Below are 24,547 nucleotides of genomic sequence, written 5' to 3' on the forward strand. Positions count from 1 at the left end.
GACAAAGGACTAAGTTTGGCCTCTATACCTGTAACCTGCCAGTATTAATGTTTGATTATATTATGAACATCCGGTAATCATAACTTTTAAATCCTGATCTGCATTAACTATTTCAGGCATACCAAAATGTAGTGTTTGTCCAGCAAATATCTTGGCCTTTCCAATCTTGGACACCGTGAATTGAAGTCAGCCAGCAACTACAAGCAGAAACTACAATATCCATGATGCTCTGGAGAGGATGTGACGGTACAGCCAAGCCAGTTGTAGTTTAACAGCTATGCCAATTGTAGTTCTTAGTCTTTTTGTTCAGGATTCGTTGGAAAACAAGTGGGACATAGACAGATTGTGAAATGCCCTCAGTGTGAAATCTGAGTTCATCATCAGGAGAATAGATGCACCATGGGTGAACAAATACTTATAACTTGGATGTACTCTCTTCCCCAGGCCAAACGGTAGACAGAAAGCAACATAGCAACGGTAGACAAACAGCAGCATGGCAACAGCAACAGGAAGTGTGGGTTTCCTGTGTGCTGAGTGTGTGTCTTCTCAGCCAATCAGTGACTAGCTCTTATATGAGTACTGTAACACTAACATCATAATATCAGACTTAACAACATTAGTAGTGGTCAATGTATGTACATGTTTACATGTGTTAACATGTGTTTATATATACATTATGTGTGTATATGGGAGTGTTTGTGTCAACATGATGGGAAATCAAATATAGTCCTATGTGGGTTGTTGTGGTTTACTCAGCTAGTGCTGCTGCTCTGTAGGGGAGGGGTTAAGGGGGGCCTGGGTTTCAGGTCTGAGGAGCAGTGTCAGAGTAACTGGGTCTGTCAGTAACAGTATCAGAGTAACTGGGTCTGTCAGTAACTGTATCAGAGTAGCTGGGTCTGTCAGTAACAGTATCAGAGTAGCTGGGTCTGTCAGTAACAGTATCAGAGTAGCTGGGTCTGTCAGTAACAGTATCAGAGTAGCTGGGTCTGTCAGTAACTGTATCAGAGTAGCTGGGTCTGTCAGTAACAGTATCAGAGTAGCTGGGTCTGTCAGTAACAGTGTCAGAGTAGCTGGGTCTGTCAGTAACAGTATCAGAGTAGCTGGGTCTGTCAGTAACAGTATCAGAGTAGCTGGGTCTGTCAGTAACAGTATCAGAGTAGCTGGGTCTGTCAGTAACAGTATCAGAGTAGCTGGGTCTGTCAGTAACAGTATCAGACTAGCTGGGTCTGTCAGTAACATTATCAGAGTAGCTGGGTCTGTCAGTAACAGTATCAGAGTAACTGGGTCTCTGATCCAGATATCAGTTAGTATAACAGGTAAACAACCATAAAGGATACAATCACAACTACTGCCCTGCCCTCTCATGTTAACAGTTCACACCTCTTGACTTGAACTAGTCCATCTCAAGGTCTGATGGGTAATGTTAGACTCCAGATGTGGAACACAGCCAGACTGAGATGGACCCACACCACATGAGGAAGTCACACCTCATGACTGGAGTCTTAGAGGTGTTGATACAGCTGAATGACGTGGTTGTTTCAGTCAAAGCAACATCATGAAGTATCTATCTGGTATCTGGTTCCTCCTACACACTGTTAATACTACACTTTATACCATGTATACCTGGAGAAATATTACATATTATTAAGTAATAATAATGTCACATGGTATTTTGCACACATGCCTGTACACACACACACACACACACACACACACACACACACACACACACACACACACACACACACACACACACACACACACACACACACACACAAACTAACCCTCAGACCTGAAGTGATATGAACTGCTGTACTCTTTCTCACTCTCTCTTTTTGTCACTCTCTCTCTCTTCCCCCCTCTCTCAGTACGAGGCCCAGCAGCTGTCTGAAACCCAGGCCCCCTTAACCCCTCAGTCCTCCCCTCAGACCTGAAACCCAGGCCCCCTTAACCCCTCAGACCTGAAACCCAGGCCCCCTTAACCCCTCAGACCTGAAACCCAGGCCCCCCTTAACCCCTCAGACCTGAAACCCAGGCCCCCTTAACCCCTCAGACCTGAAACCCAGGCCTCCCTTAACCCCTCAGACCTGAAACCCAGGCCCCCCTTAACCCCTCAGTCCTCCCCTCAGACCTGAAACCCAGGCCCCCCTAACCCCTCAGACCTGAAACCCAGGCCCCCTTAACCCCTCAGACCTGAAACCCAGGCCCCCCTTAACCCCTCAGTCCTCCCCTCAGACCTGAAACCCAGACTCCCTTAACCCCTCAGATCTGAAACCCAGGACCCCATAACCCCTCCCCTACAGATCAGCAGCACTAGCTGAGTAAACCACAACCACACACATAGGAGTATATATGATATAAATTCATATGGACACAAACACTCCCATATAGCCACATATATGTAAACATGTACATACATTGACATCTACTAATGTTGTTAAGTCTGATATTATGATGTTGGTATTACAGTACTCATTTAAGAGCTAGTCACTGATTGGCTGAGAGGACACACTCAGTACACAGGAAACCCACACTGACTTCCTGTTGTTGTTGCCATGGTGCTGTCATTCAGCCTGAGGAAGAGAGTCCAAACATTGTTATAACAAGTTCATTTGTCACATATATCTCTCCCCTTCACACATATTGACCAGAGTGTGGATGTTAATTGATTGGCCACTGTTCATTGATAAACACAGAGATCATTCATCAGATGGAATGAAAAGTAATGTTTAACACTGGGTATATAGCACATCCTCCAATGCATCTTGGGTATTGTAGTTTACTATTATCACCACCATAATTCAGTGTTTTAAATAAAATGGTCCATCATTAAAAATAACACTATCACTACTCATTAATTAAAAGACAGTTTTAAAACTCGCTAGTTGAATGCTATATATTCATGAATGCTAATTGGCTGAAAGCCATGCTATATATATATATGAGACAATATACCACAGGTACGATGCAAACAACTTGTTTACTGTTCTAATTACATTGGTAACCTGTTTATAACAGCAATAAGGCACCTTGGGGGGTTGTGGTATATGGCCAATATATCACAGCTAATGGCTGTATCCAGGACGTAGTGTTGAATTATCAGAGTGTTATGGTCTAATACTTAGTGTTTAGTCTCCATGTTATCAGAGTGTTATGGTTTAATACTTAGTGTTTAGTCTCCATGTTATCAGAGTATTATGGTCTAATACTTAGTGTTTAGTCTCCATGTTATCAGAGTGTTATGGTCTAATACTTAGTGTTTAGTCTCCATGTTATCAGAGTGTTATGGTCTAATACTTAGTGTTTAGTCTCCATGTTATCAGAGTGTTATGGTTTAATACTTAGTGTTTAGTCTCCATGTTATCAGAGTGTTATGGTCTAATACTTAGTGTTTAGTCTCCATGTTATCAGAGTGTAATGGTTTAATACTTAGTGTTTAGTCTCCATGTTATCAGAGTGTTATGGTTTAATACTTAGTGTTTAGTCTCCATGTTATCAGAGTGTTATGGTCTAATACTTAGTGTTTAGTCTCCATGTTATCAAAGTGTTATGGTTTAATACTTAGTGTTTAGTCTCCATGTTATCAGAGTGTTATGGTCTAATACTTAGTGTTTAGTCTCCATGTTATCAGAGTGTTATGGTCTAATACTTAGTGTTTAGTCTCCATGTTATCAGAGTGTTATGGTCTAATACTTAGTGTTTAGTCTCCATGTTATCAGAGTGTTGTGGTCAACCACTGGACTGGTGTCAGTAAGGTCATCTGTGTGTCCCGGTTTAAAGAGACCTGTCTGACTGTCAGGTTACCTGAAATAGTGTCACGATCGTCTAAAGGAGTAGACCAAGGCGCAGCGTGGTTCGAGTTCCACATGTTTAATAAATATGGCACTCGCCAAAACAATACAGAAGAAAAGGAAGTGTGACGTTCTAGGCTGCTCACAAGCAGCTACACAAACACAAGATCCTCAAAAAGCACAGGTGGGAAAAGGCTGCCTTAGTATGATTCCTAATCAGAGACAACGATAGACAGCTGCCTCTGATTAGGAACCATACTCGGCCCAAAACAAAGAAATACAAAAACATAGAAAAAGGAACATAGAACTCCCACCCCAGTCACACCCTGGCCTAACCAAAATAGAGAACAAAACCCTCTCTATGGCCAGGGCGTGACAAATAGTTCATAGATCAGGAACAGGATTTGATTTATAACTTTAACAGTATTAAAACTGAATGTTCAATGTTCAGTCAAGCAAACATGAGGTCAAACATGAGGTCAAACATGAGGTCAAACACGAGGTCAAACATGAGGTCAAACACGAGGTCTAAGGTCTATATATAAGCCTACTTTAGGTCTAACATGAGGCCTACTGCCTGACTACAGGTATAAAGGTCTACTTTAGGTCTAACATTAGGCCTACTGCCTGACTACAGGTATAAAGGTCTATAGTTCTACTGCCTGACTGCAGGTATAAAGGTCTTTAGTTCAACTTCCTGAATAAAGGCCTACTTTATGTCTAACATTAGACCTACTTCCTGACTACAGGTATAAAGGTCTATAGTTCTACTTCCTGACTACAGGTTTCAAGGTCTATAGTTATTTTTCCTGACTACAGGTATAAAGGTCTTTAGTTCTACTTCCTGACTACAGGTATAAAGGTCAAGAGTTTTACTTTCAGCCTCTTTTTAAGGTTTAAATGTCAACTCCGTCATCAACATGTGTGTTTGTTTCTTCATAGAGTGTCTATAGGTCTCTTAAGGTGTTGCTATCTAAGGTGAACTCCTCAAAGCTGAATATTTTCCATTGACGTCACGTTGGTGTGAAACCTGTTTACCTCGATGCTAGACCCTCCTCTTCCTGTCACAACATGGGTTTCAGAGAAAAGGACCACGAGCTGAAAACTTTCCACTCAATTGAACCAATCGCTGCTCGTATGTCCTTTCATGGTAAAGTACATCTAGTCATGAACACAGAAATACGCAGAAAAGACCTTGTTACTCAAAGACCCAGCTACTCTCTGACAGTCACCATCAGACCATCAGACCACCAGATGGACAGGCTGTGTGTCACTCTGATTGCATTCTTATGTGAGTAACTTTTATACTGGGCCTTATAGCTGGATGATAGATGATTTCTTGATGTGGTTTTATGGTTGACCAGATTTGTTATCTAATTATTGTGATATTGTGATGACTGTGGTAAAGACATGATGTGTATATTTTCATGTGGAGAAGTTTATGATGTCAACATGACATTCTGTGATTCATCCTAACACTGTTCCTCTGCTACCTGTAGGTGCTGTTTCCTCCAGTCAGTTCATCCTAACACTGTTCCTCTGCTACCTGTAGGTGCTGTTTCCTCCAGTCAGTTCATCCTAACACTGTTCCTCTGTTACCTGTAGGTGCTGTTTCCTCCAGTCAGTTCATCCTAACACTGTTCCTCTGCTACCTGTAGGTGCTGTTTCCTCCAGTCAGTTCATCCTAACACTGTTCCTCTGTTACCCGTAGGTGCTGTTTCCTCCAGTCAGTTCATCCTAACACTGTTCCTCTGTTACCCGTAGGTGCTGTTTCCTCCAGTCAGTTCATCCTAACACTGTTCCTCTGCTACCTGTAGGTGCTGTTTCCTCCAGTCAGTTCATCCTAACACTGTTCCTCTGTTACCTGTAGGTGCTGTTTCCTCCAGTCAGTTCATCCTAACACTGTTCCTCTGCTACCTGTAGGTGCTGTTTACTCCAGTCAATTCATCCTAACACTGTTCCTCTGCTATCTGTAGGTGCTGTTTCCTCCAGTCAGTTCATCCTAACACTGTTCCTCTGTTACCTGTAGGTGCTGTTTCCGCCAGTCAGGATGGGATCTCTGCAGCAGAGGTGGAGCTGAGAGTCAGACCAGGAGACAGTGGTCAATCAATCAGTCAAACCTTCATTCCAATACTATTGTAAACTAATGTAGAACATGTTAAATTGACAAATCAATATCAGATGTATTCTTTTTTTTGTGTTTTAATGGTGATAACTCTTCCTCTGCAGCTGCAACTGAGACCACGACCAGGGGAAGTGAGAGAAAGGAGAAAGTATAGTCAGATTGAGATTTGTAGTTTTTTGACTGGCGGCCATCTTGCTTTGTAGTCCATGTTATTTGTAAACCAGTACTATTCAAAGCATTAGCGAGTATACTCATTAAAAACTAAAGGAATAAGCATCATGATATGATTAATTTAAAGAAATAACCACAATGTACGACTATATATCAGTAATATTAATCAGATTAATTGTAAAACATCTGTGCTTCTTTCTCTCTCTCTCTCTCTCTCTCTCTCTCTCTCTCTCTCTCTCTCTCTCTCTCTCTCTCTCTCTCTCTCTCAGGAGGAAGGAGACCTGTTTTACGCCTCGTTGGATATCCGTCAGGGACAGAGGAGACCAAAGAAGAAGAAGAAGAGAGTCCAGAACTCTGACTTCAGTACCTACACAGCCATCAATACCAGCAGAGTGAGACCTATACCAGCCATCAATACCAGCAGAGTGTGAGACCTATACCATCCATCAATACCAGCAGAGTGAGACCTATACCATCCATCAATACCAGCAGAGTGAGACCTATACCATCCATCAATACCAGCAGAGTGAGACCTATACCAGCCATCAATACCAGCAGAGTGTGAGACCTATACCATCCATCAATACCAGCAGAGTGTGAGACCTATACCATCCATCAATACCAGCAGAGTGTGAGACCTATACCATCCATCAATACCAGCAGAGTGAGACCTATACCATCCATCAATACCAGCAGAGTGTGAGACCTTTACCATCCATCAATACCAGCAGAGTGAGACCTATACCATCCATCAATACCAGCAGAGTGAGACCTATACCATCCATCAATACCAGCAGAGTGAGACCTGTACCATCCATCAATACCAGCAGAGTGAGACCTATACCATCCATCAATACCAGCAGAGTGAGACCTATACCATCCAACAATACCAGCAGAGTGAGACCTATACCAGCCATCAATACCAGCAGAGTGAGACCTATACCATCCATCAATACCAGCAGAGTGAGACCTATACCAGCCATCAATACCAGCAGAGTGAGACCTATACCATCCATCAATACCAGCAGAGTGAGACCTATACCATCCATCAATACCAGCAGAGTGAGACCTATACCATCCATCAATACCAGCAGAGTGAGACCTATACCAACCATCAATACCAGCAGAGTGTGAGACCTATACCATCCATCAATACCAGCAGAGTGAGACCTATACCATCCATCAATACCAGCAGAGTGTGAGACCTATACCAGCCATCAATACCAGCAGAGTGTGAGACCTTTACCAGCCATCAATACCAGCAGAGTGAGACCTGTACCATCCATCAATACCAGCAGAGTGTGAGACCTATACCATCCATCAATACCAGCAGAGTGAGACCTATACCATCCATCAATACCAGCAGAGTGAGACCTGTACCATCCATCAATACCAGCAGAGTGTGAGACCTATACCATCCATCAATACCAGCAGAGTGTGAGACCAATACCATCCATCAATACCAGCAGAGTGTGAGACCTATGCCATCCATCAATACCAGCAGAGTGAGACCTATATCATCCATCAATACCAGCAGAGTGTGGTCTCTGAACTTCTCTATCAGAGACCAGTCATTCTCCATGTCTGTAGTGAATTGAACTTCTCTATCAGAGACCAGTCATTCTCCATGTCTGTAGTGAATTGAACTTCTCTATCAGAGACCAGTCATTCTCCATGTCTGTAGTGAATTGAACTTCTCTATCAGAGACCAGTCATTCTCCATGTCTGTAGTGAATTGAACTTCTCTATCAGAGACCAGTCATTCTCCATGTCTGTAGTGAATTGAACTTCTCTAGCAGAGACCAGTCATTCTCCTTGTCTGTAGTGAATTGAACTTCTCTATCAGAGACCAGTCATTCTCCATGTCTGTAGTGAATTGAACTCCTCTATCAGAGACCAGTCATTCTCCATGTCTGTAGTGAATTGAACTTCTCTATCAGAGACCAGTCATTCTCCATGTCTGTAGTGAATTGAACTTCTCTATCAGAGACCAGTCATTCTCCTTGTCTGTAATGAACTTCTCTTCTACGTGTCCAATTAGATCAGCATCAAACTGTTGCCATTTGTTATTTTGCCTTTCTTTTTTGTCTAGAGATCCTTTTAACACAAAGTTTCTACTTTTATCTGAACTTTTTTGTCGCTTCTTTTATAATGTAATATTTTTTTACCATTTAAAAATGTCTCCAACATTTTATTGTTGTGCATTTTCTATTTTTTATGGACATAATGATCAGGTCTGATTTATAGTTCAGATTGAGATAATGATAATATGTGATTTATAGTTCAGATTGAGATAATGATAATGTCTGATTTGCAGTCTGTGTATCTAACCTAAAGCAGCAGGTGTAAAAGTGTATCCACCCTCCAGAGATCTGTATATAGTGACAAGATGCTCATGTCTATGTCTCTAACAATGGGAGTTGTTGTCCTGTGTAGTGATATACAGAACACCTCCAGAGATCTGTATATAGTGACAAGATGCTCATGTCTATGTCTCTAACAATGGGAGTTGTTGTCCTGTGTAGTGATATTCAGAACACCTCCAGAGATCTGTATATAGTGACAAGATGCTCATGTCTATGTCTCTAACAATGGGAGTTGTTGTCCTGTGTAGTGATATTCAGAACACCTCCAGAGATCTGTATATAGTGACAAGATGCTCATGTCTATGTCTCTAACAATGGGAGTTGTTGTCCTGTGTAGTGATATTCAGAACACCTCCAGATGCAGTAGAAAGCTGTTATTGTGATATGAAGATACAGAATTCTGCGTCTGTCTGTCTGTCTGTCTGTCTGTCTGTCTGTCTGTCTGTCTGTCTGTCTGTCTGTCTGTCTGTCTGTCGAGAGGTCACTAAGGGTCAAGGTGCTGAGCTGGACCTCTGGGCTGAGCTGATGTCTGGTGTCACTGATGGAATCATTAATGATCAATAACTCCTTGACCACTGGGAAATAAAAAACTGGAGGGGAAATCACACAAGACTGACAGCCTGTGAGTTTATTAAAAGCATTCAGTGAATACATGACAGTTTAGAGAACAACAGGTCTTTATCTGGAAATAGTAAATAACATAACAGCTACATCATCTGAACTCACATCAACTATACACGGAGTGGACAAATCATTAGGAACACCTTCATAAGAAAATAACATCATTATCTCTATACTACTAACATCATAACAATGATATATCATAATCAATAACAGGGCTAAACAACAACAACAAACCACTTAATAAAAAAATGTTTCAAAATACAAAGAATGACCAGATGATTATAATAATACATGGACTAATAATGGAAACACTTCAAGATAAAGAATCTAAGAGACACTAAATAAGATAAAGAATCTAAGAGACACTAAATAAGATAAAGAATCTAAGAGACACTAAATAAGATAAAGAATCTAAGACACTAAATAAGATAAAGAATCTAAGAGACACTAAATAAGATAAAGAATCTAAGAGACACTAAATAAGATAAAGAATCTAAGAGACACTAAATAAGATAAAGAATCTAAGAGACACTAAATAAGATAAAGAATCTAAGAGACTAAATAAGATAAAGAATCTAAGAGACACTAAATAAGATAAAGAATCTAAGACACTAAATAAGATAAAGAATCTAAGAGACACTAAATAAGATAAAGAATCTAAGAGACACTAAATAAGATAAAGAATCTAAGAGACACTAAATAAGATAAAGAATCTAAGAGACACTAAATAAGATAAAGAATCTAAGAGACACTAAATAAGATAAAGAATCTAAGAGACACTAAATAAAATAAAGAATCTAAGAGACTAAATAAGATAAAGAATCTAAGAGACACTAAATAAGATAAAGAATCTAAGAGACACTAAATAAGATAAAGAATCTAAGAGACACTAAATAAGATAAAGAATCTAAGAGACACTAAATAAGATAAAGAATCTAAGAGACACTAAATAAGATAAAGAATCTAAGAGACACTAAATAAGATAAAGAATCTAAGAGACATTAAATAAGTAATACATTCTGGAACACAAAACAAACGTAATTAAGCAACTCTCTTAAAATAATCCAAACCCCATGTTACCAAAACCCCATGTTACCCAGAACCCCATGTTACCCAGAACCCCATAATACCAGAACCCCATGTTACCCAGAACCCCATGTTACCCAGAACCCAATGTTACCCAGAACCCCATAATACCCAGAACCCCATGTTACCCAGAACCCCATGTTACCCAGAACCCCATGTTACCCAGAACCCCATGTTACCCAGAACCGCATGTTTCTCTGGTGGTGAAAAACCAAACTAAAAGGAATAATGGTGGTTGCAGTCACTCCTTTTAGATTTCTTCTAAGGTCCTAGAAAGATAAACTAATTCTGAACTTGTTATTAAAATTAGAACCACTTCAGGTTTGTCACAACATTTTAAACACCAGTCCATTGCTGACCATCCATTTAAAACACAAAACTGACCTAAGATCAGCATGTAGGGTCAGCTTCATTCTACTCCTACTCCGTCCCCTGGGCTGCTCTCTCCTCTCCCGGTCCAGCTTCAGCTCTGGAGCTCAGAGAGACCATCTCCATGGCATTGACATAAAGATCCATGCTGCTCACCCTGTTCACTCTCTTCTGCCTCCTGGTGGGCTAGGGAGACACAGCACCAACAGTCAGACATTTACTCTCTAGTATCTCCATTCTCTCTCCCTCCCTCCCTCTCCCCCTCACCCTCTCCCTCTAGTTTAAATGACTTGTAACGTCTGAGTAAATGTCTTTACCTTGTAGTACAGGTAGGAGGTGGTGATGGCTGTCAGTAGCATCAGCACCACTACAACGTGTCTGATGATGAAGGCTGGCAGAGGAGAGGCTGCAAACAGAAACACCTTTGATGAGGGGACTGATCATCATCACATAGATCTGTGGGAAATCTGTCAATAACAAAGTTATAAGTCTGGTTCATGTTCAGTTACCTGTGATGGTGAGGGAGAGGAGCTCACTCTCAGAGGAGAAGTCATGAGAGAAAACATGATTGTCATAAACACAGCTGTAGTTCCCTTGGTGGGAGTCATCTGCAGCAGGGAAGAGGAAGGCAGCAGAGTGATTGACAGCTGGCTGGGTCTGGGATATTTTGGAGCCGGTGAACGTGAGGAGGAAGGAGCCTCCTGGGTACTGTGGCTGAGTGGAGCAGGTGATGGTGAAGCTGTAGCCCCTGAACATCTCGGGCCCCTGGTGGCCCCTGGAGACCCCTCCCATTGAGTCAGTCAGGGAGATATCAGGCTGGACCAGGAGATCTGTAACAATAAAAGAGAACAAGAAAAACCTCTTCAACTAGTTTCCTATAGATATGACAATAACATCAGCATGTAACAGTGCTAGCCACCCTCCCTCACAGGGCAACATGAGTAGTGGGCCTACAGTCACTGAGACAACATATGTTGATATCAGGCTTCAGCAGGACATCTGGAACAAGAGGAGAGAAAAAGAAAACGTAGCTCCTCAACTACTTTCCTCATTTAGATATGACAATAACATGACATGTGACAGTGGTAGTGAGTAGAGACGTTCACTGAGATAACACTCAAATACAAAGCATTCTGGGATATTTAAGTTGCATTTGATTCCTAGTTGACTGAGTGATCTATTTAGTAAAGCAGACTGACAAGCTAAACAGTCATCATGAGTGGTGCAGAGGAAGTTGTATGAATGAAGGAAATCAGTTGAATATAATTATTTTATCATGTTATTACCTGAGCAGATCACTGTGAATCCAGAATAGAGATCATAAATTCTGGAACACTCCCTCAGTACAGACTCAGAGCCAGAACAGGAAACTCCAAACCATCTAGTGGTGTTTCCAGGTAGAACTGAAACAGTGGAGCCACAACCCAGCTGTCTACACACTACTGCAGCTACATCCTCCCAGTCTCTAGCTCCCACAGTCCTCCACTCTCCCTGGTCGTACTGCTCCACTCCACCAGCACAGCGACTGCCTCCTCCCACCAGCCTCACATCATCAGGCTCTGAGAAAAGAAAAGAGAGAGACAGTAATCTTACTATTTTCTCACTAAAACACACCTATATTGTCTCTCATATTCTTCACTCCAGGTGAGAAACAATGCTGATTGAGTGACAAACTGTTTCTTACCTGAGCAGGTGAGTCCAACAGCATTACCAGGTAGACAGGTGTTGTTTTCTCTGTCTGAGGTGTCACAGTCCAGGAGAAGGGACTCTTTGCCTTTACACTGGAACTCTTTATCCCAGGTCTGACCCCCACCTTCTCCATAGAGCCCCCCCTGTAGAGCTGCAGGAGCCCCACAGCCAAGCTCCCCACAGACTACCTCTGCATCCTGCCGGTCAAAGTCAGCTTCACACACTGAGGCCCAGGACTGATTGGACTTCACCTCCACTCTCCCAGAGCAGAGACCAGCTCCATCCACAAGCCGCACAGACTCTGGAGAAAAAGACTTGGTTGAACATTCAATCAGTTTTGTTGATGACACTGTCAAGGACTAAACACAAATATGTTGGATAAAAGATTGTAGTTTGCTATGTTTGATACTGTAAGAGGTAGAAATGGGTTCTTAGTCACTCAGGATAGGGTTGGGAATAATGCAGGCAGGAGACAGGAATAAGTTCACTTCACTTTATAGAAAATAAACAGCTGGACATCCATCAGGCAGCTTCACTTCAGTACCATCTGAACTACAATGATCTGCCCATGAACATCTCCCATAAACCAATATGACAAACACAAATATAATGTTTAAATACATCTGACATCTCTCCCTCTATTTAAATGAAATAAAAACACATAAAACATGATACATGGTAATATTGTATAATGTATAAATAAATCTCTCAATATGACCAGTCTCTTACCTGAACAGGTCACATGATGATAATATCTACCAATACAGTCACCAGGTTCTCCTATGATGTCACACTGTCTAATAGAAGACTCATTTCCATAGCAACTACTATATAGATAGACTCTTCTTCTTCCATCTTCAATCAGAGGTCCTCTAGATTCAGCTCCACGGATTCCCACAGTCCAGCGCTCTACACACAACCATAACATCTCTCATGCTCCACAACACACAACATAGACCCAACCACTCTCCTTCGTGGAAGACTTCCACTGTCCCAGAACAGGAAGTGGTCCCATCCACCAGTCTGACTGAGAGTTCAGCTGTAAACAGCAGAGAGGAAAACACAGTGGTGAGGACAGATGATGACAGTGATTCTGTTATTCTAACAGCAGTAGTGCTTTGTGGTTGACAAGTATTAGTAGTTCCATAAAACACTACTTGTTATTGGGTTTAGAATGGTTTGTATGGACACATGAATTTCTCCATGTGGGATAATAAAGTTATATTGAACTGCTATAATCACTGTAGATTTATACTCTACCTACCTGGTGGACTGACGCTTTGAGCCTGGAGATCTGAGGAGAAAGAGAGAGACAGAGGAGAAAGAGAGAGAAAGAGAGAGAGAGGAAAAAGAGAGAGAAAGAGACAGAGATAGAGAGAAACAAAGGAGAAAGGGAGAGAAAGAGACAGAGAGATAGAGAGAAACAAAGGAGAAAGGGAGGAGTCAGAGGAAGAGAGAGACAGAGGTTAAATGAACATCAACATGACCTTTCATGATGTGATGGGGAAGACAGGCTTATCGTTGGTATGGTGCGACAACACCCATGTGTACATACACTATATATACAAAAGTATGTGGACACCCCTTCAAATTAGTGGATTCTATTTCAGCCACTCCCCTTCCTGACAGATGGATAAATCAAGCACTCAGCCATGCAATCTCCATAGACAAACAATGGCAGTAAAATGGCCTTAATGAAGAGCTCAGTGACTTTCCCCTCTCTTCTCCTCTTCTTACCCTCCCCTCCCCCTCTCTCTTATCTTCTTCTCCCTCTCTTCTCCTCTCCTCACCCCTTTCCTCTCCACTCCCTTCCTCTCCCCTCTCCTCCACTTTCCTCCCCTCTCCTCCCCATCTCCTCTCTTCTCTTCTCCCCCTCTTCTCTTCTCCACTCTCTTCTCCCCCTCTCCTCTCCTCTCCTCTTCTCCCTCTCTCCTCTTCATCCCCTATCTTCCCACCTCTCCTCTCCTCCTCTCCCCCCTCCTATTCTCCCCTCCTTTCCACTTCTCTCCTCTCCTCCCCACACTCTTCTTCCCCTCCCCCTCTCCTCTTCTCTTCTCCCCTTCTCCCCCTCTCCTCTTCTCTTCCCCCTCTCTTCTCCCCTTCTCCCCCTCTCTTCTCCCCTTCTCCCCCTCTCCTCCCCTTCTCCTCTTCTCCCCCTCTCCTCTTCTCTTCTCCCCTTTCCTCTTCTCATCCCCCTGTCTTCTCATCTTCTCCCCCTCTCTTCTCCTCTTCTTCCCAACCCATCCCCCCTCTCTTCTTCCCCTCTCCTTTTCACCCCCTCTCCTCTCCTTTTCTCCCCCTCTCTTCTCACCTTCTCAACCTCTCCTCTTCTCCCCCTCTCCTCTCCTCCCCCTCTCTTCTCCCCTTCTCAACCTTTCCTCTTCTCCCCCTCTCCTCTCCTCCCCCTCTCTTCTCCCCTTCTCAACCTCTCCTCTTCTCCCCTCTCCCCTCCCCTCACTTCTACCACCCCTCTTCTTCCCCTCTCCTCTTCTCTTCTCCCCCTCTCCTCTTCTCTCCTTCTGCCCCTCTCCCTCCCCTCTCCTGTCCTTCCGACTCTCCTCTCCTCCTTCCCCTCTCCTCTTCTCACCCTCCGCTTCTCCATTTCTCCTCTCCTCTCCTCTCGTCTCCCCCTCCCCCTCTCCCCTTCTCCCCCCTCTCTTCTCCTTTTCTCACCCTCTCCTCTCCCCTTCTCCTCTTCTCTTCCCCCTCTCTTCTCCTCTTCTCCCCCTCTCTTCTCCCCTTCTCCCCTTCTCCTCTTCTCTTCCCCCTCTCTTCTCCTCTTCTCTTCCCCCTCTCTTATCCCCTTCTCCCCCTCTCCTCTTCTCTTCCCCGCTCTCCTCTTCTCCCCCTCTCTTCTCCCACCCCTCTTCTTCCCCTCCCCTCTCCTCTCCTCTTCTCCCCTTCTGCCCCTCGCCCCTCCCCTCTCCTGTCCTTCCGACTCTCCTCTCCTCTCTCTCTCCTCTTCTTTCCCCCTTCTCTCCCTCTCTTCTCCTCTCCTCTTCTCTCACTCTTTTCTCTTCTCCTCCCCCTTCCTCTCCTCTTCTCACCCTCTCGTCTTCTCCCCCTCTCTTCTCCTCTTCTCCCCTCTCTTATCCTCTTCTGCCGCTCTCCTCTTCTCCTCCCCCTGCCTCTCCTCTTCTCCCAGTCTCTCTTCTCCCCCTCTCTTCTCCTCCCTCCCCCATCTTCTCCCCCTCTCCTCTTCTCCCCTCTCCTCCCGCTCTCCTCTACTCTTCTCCCCCTCTCTTCTCCCAGTCTCTTCTCCTCTTCTCCCTTCTTCTCCCCCTTCTCCCCCTCTCCTCTCCTCCCACCTTCTCCCCCTCTCTTCTCCCCGTCTATTCTCCTCTTCTCCCCCCTCCTCTCCTCTCATCCCACCTTCTCCCCCTCTCCTCTTCTCCCAGTCTCTTCTTCTTCCTCTCTTCTCCCCCTCTCTTCTCCCCCTCTCCTCTCCTCTCCTCTCCATCCCCCTCTACACTTCTCCCCTCTCCTCTTCTCCCCCTCTGCTCTTCTCCCCTGTCCTCTTCTCCCCCTCTCCTCTCATCTACTGCCCCTCCATTTTCCTTTTCTCCACCTCTACTCTTCTCTTCTCCCCCCTTTCCCCCTCCTCTCCTCTCCTCCCCTCACTTCTCTTCTCCTCTCCTCTCCCTTCCCCTCTCCTCTTCTCCCTCTCTCTGCTCCCCCTCTCTTCTCCCCATCTCTTCTCCCCATCTCTTCTCCCCATCTCTTCTCCCCATCTCTTCTCCTCTTCTCCCTCTCCTCTCCTCTCCTCTCCTCTCCCACATTCTGCCCCTCTCCTCTTCTCCCCCTCTACTCTTCTCTCCCTCTCCTTTCCTTCCCCTCTCCTCTTCTCCTCTCTCCTCTTCTCTCCTCTCCTCTTCTCCCCCTCTGCTTTTCTCCCCCTCTACTCTTCTCTTCTCCCCCCTTTTCCCCCTCCTCTCCTCTCCTCTCCTCACTTCTCTTCTCCTCTCCTCTCCCTTCCCCTCTCCTCTTCTTCCTCTCTCTTCTCCCCCTCTCTTCTCCCCCCTCTTCTCCCATCTCTTCTCCCCATCTCTTCTCCTCTTCTCTTCTCCTCTTCTCCCTCTCCTCTCCCACATTCTGCCCCTCTCCTCTTCTCCCCCTCTACTCTTCTCCCCCTCTCCTCTTCTCCCCTCTCCTCCCGCTCTCCTCTACTCTTCTCCCCCTCTCTTCTCCCAGTCTCTTCTCCTCTTCTCCCTTCTTCTCCCCCTTCTCCCCCTCTCCTCTCCTCCCACCTTCTCCCCCTCTCTTCTCCCCGTCTATTCTCCTCTTCTCCCCCTCCTCTCCTCTCATCCCACCTTCTCCCCCTCTCCTCTTCTCCCAGTCTCTTCTTCTTCCTCTCTTCTCCCCCTCTCTTCTCCCCCTCTCCTCTCCTCTCCTCTCCATCCCCCTCTACACTTCTCCCCTCTCCTCTTCTCCCCCTCTGCTCTTCTCCCCTGTCCTCTTCTCCCCCTCTCCTCTCATCTACTGCCCCTCCATTTTCCTTTTCTCCACCTCTACTCTTCTCTTCTCCCCCCTTTCCCCCTCCTCTCCTCTCCTCCCCTCACTTCTCTTCTCCTCTCCTCTCCCTTCCCCTCTCCTCTTCTCCCTCTCTCTGCTCCCCCTCTCTTCTCCCCATCTCTTCTCCCCATCTCTTCTCCCCATCTCTTCTCCCCATCTCTTCTCCTCTTCTCCCTCTCCTCTCCTCTCCTCTCCTCTCCCACATTCTGCCCCTCTCCTCTTCTCCCCCTCTACTCTTCTCTCCCTCTCCTTTCCTTCCCCTCTCCTCTTCTCCTCTCTCCTCTTCTCTCCTCTCCTCTTCTCCCCCTCTGCTTTTCTCCCCCTCTACTCTTCTCTTCTCCCCCCTTTTCCCCCTCCTCTCCTCTCCTCTCCTCACTTCTCTTCTCCTCTCCTCTCCCTTCCCCTCTCCTCTTCTTCCTCTCTCTTCTCCCCCTCTCTTCTCCCCCCTCTTCTCCCATCTCTTCTCCCCATCTCTTCTCCTCTTCTCTTCTCCTCTTCTCCCTCTCCTCTCCCACATTCTGCCCCTCTCCTCTTCTCCCCTCTACTCTTCTCCCCCTCTACTCTTCTCCCGCTCTCCTTTCCTACCCCTCTCCTCTTCTCCCCTCTCCTATTCTCCCCATCTCCTCTTCTCCCCTCTACTCTTCTCCCCCTCTACTCTTCTCCCCCTCTCCTTTCCTCCCCCTCTCCTCTTCTGCCCCTCTCCTTTTCTTCCTCTCTCCACTTCCCTTCCTTTAAACTTCCCACCCTCTCCTGTTCTCCCCCTCTCTTCTCCCCCTCTCTTCTCCCTCCTCTCCTCTCCTCTTCTCCCCCTCTCTTCTCCCTCCTCTCCTCTTCTCCCCTTCTCCTCTTTCGACACTCTATTCTCCTCTTCTCCCCTCTCTTCTCCTCTCCTCCCCCTCCTCTCCTCTTTCCCCACTTCCTCCTCTCCTCTACCCTCTCCTCCCCCTTTCTTCTCCTCTCCTCCCCCTTTCTTCTCCTCTTCTCCCCCTCTCCTTCTCTTCTCCCCCTCTCCTCTTCTACACCTCTCCCCTCTCCTCTCATCTTCTCCAACCCTCTCCTCTTCTCCCCCTCTCCTCCCCCTCCCTCCTCTCTCCTCCCCCTCTCCTCTCCCCCTCTCTTCTCCCCTCTCATCTCCTCCTCTCCTCTTCTCCCCCTCTCCTCTTCTTCCCCTCCCCATTCTCCCCCGCTCCTCTTTTCCCAGTCTCTTCTCCTCCTCTCCTGCCCCTCTCCTCTTCTCCCCTTCTCTCCTGCCCCTCTCCTCAATCTCCTCTTATCCCCCTCTCCTCTTCTCGCTCCCTCCTCTCCTTCCCCTCTCCTCCCCTTTCATCCTCTCTCATCCCCTTTCCTCCTCTCTCCTCCCCTTCCCTCCTCTCTCCTCCTCCCTCTCCTCTCATCCCCTTTATTCTCCTCTTCTCCCCCTCTCCCCTTCTTCCCTTCCCCCTCTCTTCTCCTCTTCTCCACCTCTCTTCTCCTCTTCTCCCTCTCCTCACCCTCTCCTCTTCTCCATTTCTCCTCTTCTGCCCTTCTCCCCACTCCTCTTCTTCCCCTCCCCCTCTCGTCTTCTCTTCTCCCCTTCTCCCCCTCTCCTCATCTCTTCCCCCTCTCTTCTCCTCTTCTCCCCCTCTCTTCTCCCACCCCTCTTCTCCCCCTCTCTTCTCTCCTTATCCTCTCCTCTTCTCCCCCTCTTCTCCTCTTCTCCCCCTCTCTTCTCCCCTTCTCCCCCTCTCCTCCCCTTCTCCTCTTCTCCCCCTCTCCTCTTCTCTTCTCGCCCTCTCCTCTTCTCATCCCCCTGTCTTCTCATCTTCTCCCGTCTCTTCTCCTCTTCTTCCCAACCCATCCCCCTCTCTTCTTCCCCTCTCTTTTCACCCCCTCTCCTCTACTTTTCTCCCACTCTCTTCTCCCCTTCTCAACCTCTCCTCTTCTCCCCCTCTCCTCTCCTCTCCTCCCCTCTCTTCTCCCCTTCTCAACCTCTCCTCTTCTCCCCCTCTCTTCTCCCTTTCTCCCCCTCTCCCTCGCTTCTACCACCCCTCTTCTTCCCCTCTCCTCTTCTCCCCCTCTCCTCTTCTCTCCTTCTGCCCCTCTCCCCTCCCCTCTCCTGTCCTTCCGACTCTCCTCTCCTCCTCCCCTCTCCTCTTCTCACCCTCCGCTTCTCCATTTCTCCTCTCCTCTCGTCTCCCCCTCCCCCCTGTCCACTTCTCCCCCTCTCTTCTCCTTTTCTCACCCTCTCCTCTCCCCTTCTCCTCTTCTCTTCCCCCTCTCTTCTCCTCTTCTCCCCCTCTCTTCCCCCTCTCTTCTCCTCTTCTCCCCCTCTCTTCTCCTCTTCTCCCCCTCTCCTCTTCTCTTCCCCCCTCTCCTCTTCTCCCACCCCTCTTCTTCCCCTCCCCTCTCCTCTTCTCTCCCCTTCTCCCCCTCTCCTCTTCTCTTCTCACCCTCTCCTCTTCTCCCCCTGTCGTCTTCTGCCCCTCTCCTCTTCTCCACCCTCTCCTTTTCTACCCCCTTCTCCCCCTCTCTTCTCCTTTTCTCACCCTCTCCTCTCCCCTTCTCCTCTTCTCTTCCCCCTCTCTTCTCCTCTTCTCCCCCTCTCTTCTCCCCTTCTCCCCTTCTCCTCTTCTCTTCCCCCTCTCTTCTCCTCTTCTCCCCCTCTCTTCTCCCCTTCTCCCCCTCTCCTCTTCTCTTACCCCCCTCTCCTCTTCTCCCCCTCTCTTCTCCCACCCCGCTTCTTCCCCTCCCCTCTCCTCTTCTCTCCCCTTCTCCTTCTCTTCTCACCATCTCCTCTCCTCTTCTCCCCTTCTGCCCCTCGCCCCTCCCCTCTCCTGTCCTTCCGACTCTCCTCTCCTCTCCTCTCCTCTCTCTCTCTCCTCTTCTTTCCCCCTTCTCTCCCTCTCTTCTTCTCCCAGTCTCTCTTCTCCCCCTCTCTTCTCCTTTTCTCCCCCTCGTCTCTTCTCTCTCTTTCCTCATCTCCCCCTCTCATCTTCTTCCCCTCCCCTCCCACCTCTGCTCTTCTCCCCCTCTTCTCCCCTCTCTTCTCCCCCTCTCCTCTTCTCCCACTCTGCTCTTCTCCCACTCTGCTCTTCTCCCCCTCTCATCTCCCCCCTCTTCTCTCACTCTCTTCTCTTCTCCTCCCCCTTCCTCTCCTCTTCTCACCCTCTCGTCTTCTCCCCCTCTCTCGTCTTCTCCCCCTCTCTTCTCCTCTTCTCCCCTCTCTTATCCTCTTCTGCCGCTCTCCTCTTCTCCTCCCCCTGCCTCTCCTCTTCTCCCAGTCTCTCTTCTTCCCCTCTCTTCTCCTCCCTCCACCCATCTTCTCCCCCTCTCCTCTTCTCCCCCTCTCCTCCCCCTCTCCTCTACTCTTCTCCTCCTCTCTTCTCCCCGTCTATTCTCCTCTTCTCCCCCCTCCTCTCCTCTCATCCCACCTTCTCCCCCTCTCCTCTTCTCCCCCTCTCCTTTCCTCCCCCTCTACACTTCTCCCCTCTCCTGTCCTCCCCCTCCCCTCTCCTCTCCTCTTCTCCCCTTCTGCCACTCTCCCCTCTCCCCTCCCCTCTCCTGTCCTTCCGACTCTCTTCTCCTCCTCCTTCCTCTCCTCTTCTCTAGTCCTCCTCTCGTCTTCTCCCCCTCGCTTATCCTCTTCTGCCCCTCTCCTCTTCCCTTCTCCCCATCTCCTCGTCACTCCCAGACTCTCTTCTCCCCCTCTCTTCTCATCTTCTCCCCCACTCCTATTCTCCCACCTTCTCCCCCCTTACTTCTCCTCTTCTCCCCGTCTCGTCTTCTCCCCCTCTCTTCTCCTCTTCTGCCCCTCTTGTCTTCTCCCAGTCTCTTCTTCTTCCTCTCTTCTCCCCCTCTCTTCTCCCCTTCTCCCACCTTCTACCTCTCTCTTCTCGTCTTCTTCCCCTCTCTTTTTCTCTTGTCCCCCTCTCGTCTTCTCCCTCTCTCCTCTCCTCATCTCCCCCTCTCGTCTTCTCCCCCTCTCCTCTCCTCTCCTCTCCATCCCCCTCTACACTTCTCCCCTCTCCTCTTCTCCCCCTCTGCTCTTCTCCCCTCTTCTCTTCTCCCCCTCTCCTCTCATCTTCTGCCCCTCCATTTTCCTTTTCTCCACCTCTACTCTTCTCTTCTCCCCCCTTTCCCCCCCTCCTCTCCTCTCCTCTCCTCACTTCCCTTCTCCTCTCCTCTCCCTTCCCCTCTCCCTTTCTTCCTCTCTCTTCTCCTCTTCTCTTCTCCCTCTCCTCTCCTCTCCTCTCCTCTCCTCTCCCACATTCTGCCCCTCTCCTCTTCTCCCCCTCTACTCTTCTCTCCCTCTCCTTTCCTCCCCCTCTCCTCTTCTCCCCTCTCCACTTCTCTCCTCTCCTCTTCTCCCCCTCTGCTTTTCTCCCCCTCTACTCTTCTCTTCTCCTCCCTTTTCCCCCTCCTCTCCTCTCCTCTCCTCTCCTCTCCTCACTTCTCTTCTCCTCTCCTCTCCCTTCCCCTCTCCTCTTCTTCCTCTCTCTTCTCCCCCTCTCTTCTCCCCCTCTCTTCTCCTCTTCTCTTCTCCTCTTCTCTTCTCCCTCTCCTCTCCTCTCCTCTCCCACATTCTGCCCCTCTCCTCTTCTCCCCCTCTACTCTTCTCACCCTCTCCTTTCCTCCCCATCTCCTCTTCTCCCCTCCTCTCCTCTTCTCCCTCTCTGCTTTTCTCCCCCTCTACTCTTCTCTTCTCCCCCTTTTCCCCCCTCCTCTCCTCTCCTCACTTCTCTTCTCCTCTCCTCTCCCTTCCCCTCTCCTCTTCTTCCTATCTCTTCTCCCCCTCTCTTCTCCCCCTCTCTTCTCCTCTTCTCTTCTCCCTCTCCTCTCCTCTCCTCTTTCACATTCTGCCCCTCTCCTCTTTTCCCCCTCTAATCTTCTCCCCCTCTACTCTTCTCCCCTCTCCTTTCCTCCCCCTCTCCTCTTCTCCCCCTCTCCTCTTCTCCCCCTTTACTCTTCTGCCCCTCTACTCTTCTGCCCCTCTCCTCTTCTGCCCCTCTCCATTTCTCTCCCTTTAAACTTCTCACCCTCTCCTGTTCTCCACCTCTCTTCTCCCTCCTCTCCTCTTCTCCCCTTCTCCTCTTTCGACACTCTATTCTCCTCTTCTCCCCTCTCTTCTCCTCTCCTCTCCTCCCCCTCCTCTCCTTTCCCCTTTCCCCACTTCCTCCTCTCCTCTCCTCTCTCCTCCCCCTTTCTTCTCCTCTCCTCCCCCTTTCTTCTCCCCCTTTCTTCTACCATAAAACTGTTTATATAATAGCCTCAGCTTGAGACTTGCATCATAATGGTTGTATAGAATGTATTAATAAGGATAAAGCTTTTGTAATACATTGAGATGCTATGTACTGATGTATCTCTGATCTCTGCTCTAACGTGACACTTCCTACGTCGTCCATAGGCGCTCAGAGCCCGGGAAAAACCTGAATGTCGTCATCCCAGCCCCAGGCTGAAACACATTATCGCCTTTCTCAAGTGGCCGATCAAGGGACTCTGGGCTTAGGCGCGTGACCTGGCCGCCCCCGTCTTTGTGATTTTTTCCTCTGTTTGCCGAAAAGGAGATTCCCGGTCGGAATATTATCGCTTTTCTACGAGAAAAATGGCATAAAAATTGATTTTAAACAGCGGTTGACATGCTTCGAAGTACGGTAATGGAATATTTAGAATTTTTTTGTCACGAATTGCGCCATGTGCGCGACCCTTCTTTACCATTTCGAATAGTGTCTGGACGCATACGAACAAAACGCCGCTATTCGGATATAACGATGGATTATTTTGGACCAAACCAACATTTGTTATTGAAGTAGCAGTCCTGGGAGTGCATTCTGACGAAGACAACAAAAGGTAATCAAACTTTTATAATATTAAATCTGATTATGGTGAGTGCTAAACTTGCCGGGTGTCTAAATAGCTAGCCCGTGATGCCTGGGCTATGTACTTAGAATATTGCAAAATGTGCTTTCACCAAAAAGCTATTTTAAAATCGGACATATCGAGTGCATAGAGGAGGTCTGTATCTATAATTCTTAAAATAATTGTTATGCTTTTTGTGAACGTTTATCATGAGTAATTTAGTAAAATGTTAGCGAATTCCCCGGAAGTTTGCGGGGGTATGCTAGTTCTGAACGTCACATGCTACTGTAAAAGCTGGTTTTTGATATAAATATGAACTTGATTGAACAAAACATGCATGTATTGTATAACATAATGTCCTAGGGTTGTCATCTGATGAAGATCATCAAAGGTTAGTGCTGCATTTAGCTGTCTTCTGGGTTTTTGTGACATTATATGCTAGCTTGAAAAATGGGTGTCTGATTATTTCTGGCTTGGTACTCTGCTGACATAATCTAATGTTTTGCTTTCGTTGTAAAGCCTTTTTGAAATCGGACAGTGTGGTTAGATTAACGAGAGTCTTGTCTTTAAATAGCTGTAAAATAGTCATATGTTTGAGAAATTGAAATAATAGGATTTTTAAGGTTTTGAAAATCGCGCCACAGGCTTCAAGTGGCTGTTACGTAGGTGGGACGAATTCGTCCCGCCTAGCCCAGAGAGGTTAAACTTTGCATATTAACCTGGATGAAGCAACCTCTCAGGTAATTCAAGTTTAATACCCAGATAGCCTACCCAGGTAGGACTAATCATTGGCATTGATTAATTCAATTTGCTTTTGCAAATTCATTCACGTCCAACTTCCACAGTACTGTACAGTACTGATGGTTCATTAACGTCTATAAATAGATGAAAATCGTCTTTGCAGCTCCCCACACCCCACATTCCGAAATTTTGGAATATTTGAAAAAAATTCCCTTTCAAATGTTCTAATAATGTGCAAGCTATCAGAGGGGGTGGTTCCCACTCGCCCGCTAATTAGTGAACCTCCACCCGTAAATGGATTGATCTCTGACCTCAGCAGCAATAACAACCCTAATTATGCCATTAGTGGAAAAGCAGACAACAATGTTTTCCAAAATCAACCATCGGGCGCAGGCCTCGTAAAGGTTCTCTCCAGTCTAGTTCTGATGTCTTGCCATCCGAGATTTCCATCTGTCCAATACCGCAGTGCACAGCTGAAGCACGAGCAGGTAACGGTAGACATAAAGGGACAGTTGGAGAGAACCGGGAAACCAATGACAAATGCAGGAAAGGGAAAAATTCTGCTAGCTATGGAACTGCGTTCGAAAACTGAACAATTAAATGTAATTGCAAAAACGTATGACGATGAACAAGCACAAGCTCTTCAACAAAACTGTTTTCTACAGGAACAAAATCATATGCTACAGGAACAACTCGATTTAGCCAAAACTAAATACAATGATGTCCACGCCAAACTAGATAAATCTGAAGAGTTATCTACAAACAGGAGCGCTCAACTTGACAACATGCATGCTGTTTTGTTGAATGTTACTCAAAATAACACGGTGCTCCTCAAAGCACTGCAGACCAAAGACGATCAGTTAATGAACACAATAACAAAGTTGGATGATAAATCAGCAGAACTTATTGAAGTCACTGACCAAATGAATGATGAGAGAACTCAGGTGATGAGGTTGGAAATATTGATTTCTAAGCAAGCAGAGGAAATCTCATCACTGAATCTCTCGCTCCGTACTCAAGACCTCTATCTGCAAACCGTGACAGATAAGTTTGAGACCGAAAGGAGCAGGTGTGACACTCACGTGTCCAAAATCGGTACTCTAAGCGCTCAAATGGACTCTGCAATGCAGCAGAATTCCACCCTTAGGTACCATCTGGAGGAAATCCAGAATGGTCACGCTCTACAGCGCGACTTCCCATCCAGGCAACCAGAGCCCTGTACTCACAGGAGTGAAGAC

General features: G+C 46.8%; 1 protein-coding gene across 2 annotated transcripts in view; it reads right to left on the reverse strand.

Annotated features, from left to right (window-relative positions):
• Positions 1-10,421: 10,421 nt before the first annotated feature.
• The window catches only part of LOC123732703 (deleted in malignant brain tumors 1 protein-like), a 52,923-nt gene continuing 38,797 nt past the window's right edge, over positions 10,422-24,547 (reverse strand). Inside the window, exons 1-7 of one of the 2 annotated variants that reach the window (XM_045711959.1) lie at positions 13,486-13,573; positions 12,951-13,260; positions 12,217-12,522; positions 11,819-12,091; positions 11,042-11,362; positions 10,850-10,938; positions 10,422-10,718 (exon numbers count right to left, since the gene is read on the reverse strand). In XM_045711959.1, coding sequence (XP_045567915.1) covers positions 10,584-10,718; positions 10,850-10,938; positions 11,042-11,362; positions 11,819-12,091; positions 12,217-12,522; positions 12,951-13,149 — 1,323 coding nt within the window. In that variant the 5' untranslated portion in view covers positions 13,150-13,260; positions 13,486-13,573 and the 3' untranslated portion in view covers positions 10,422-10,583. Of the gene's footprint in view, positions 10,719-10,849; positions 10,939-11,041; positions 11,363-11,818; positions 12,092-12,216; positions 12,523-12,950; positions 13,261-13,485; positions 13,574-24,547 lie in introns of those variants that run through there. The other variant, XM_045711958.1, reaches the window with a different exon arrangement.

Source organism: Salmo salar, unplaced genomic scaffold (genome assembly GCF_905237065.1).
Source record: "Salmo salar unplaced genomic scaffold, Ssal_v3.1, whole genome shotgun sequence".
Lineage (NCBI taxonomy): Eukaryota > Metazoa > Chordata > Actinopteri > Salmoniformes > Salmonidae > Salmo > Salmo salar.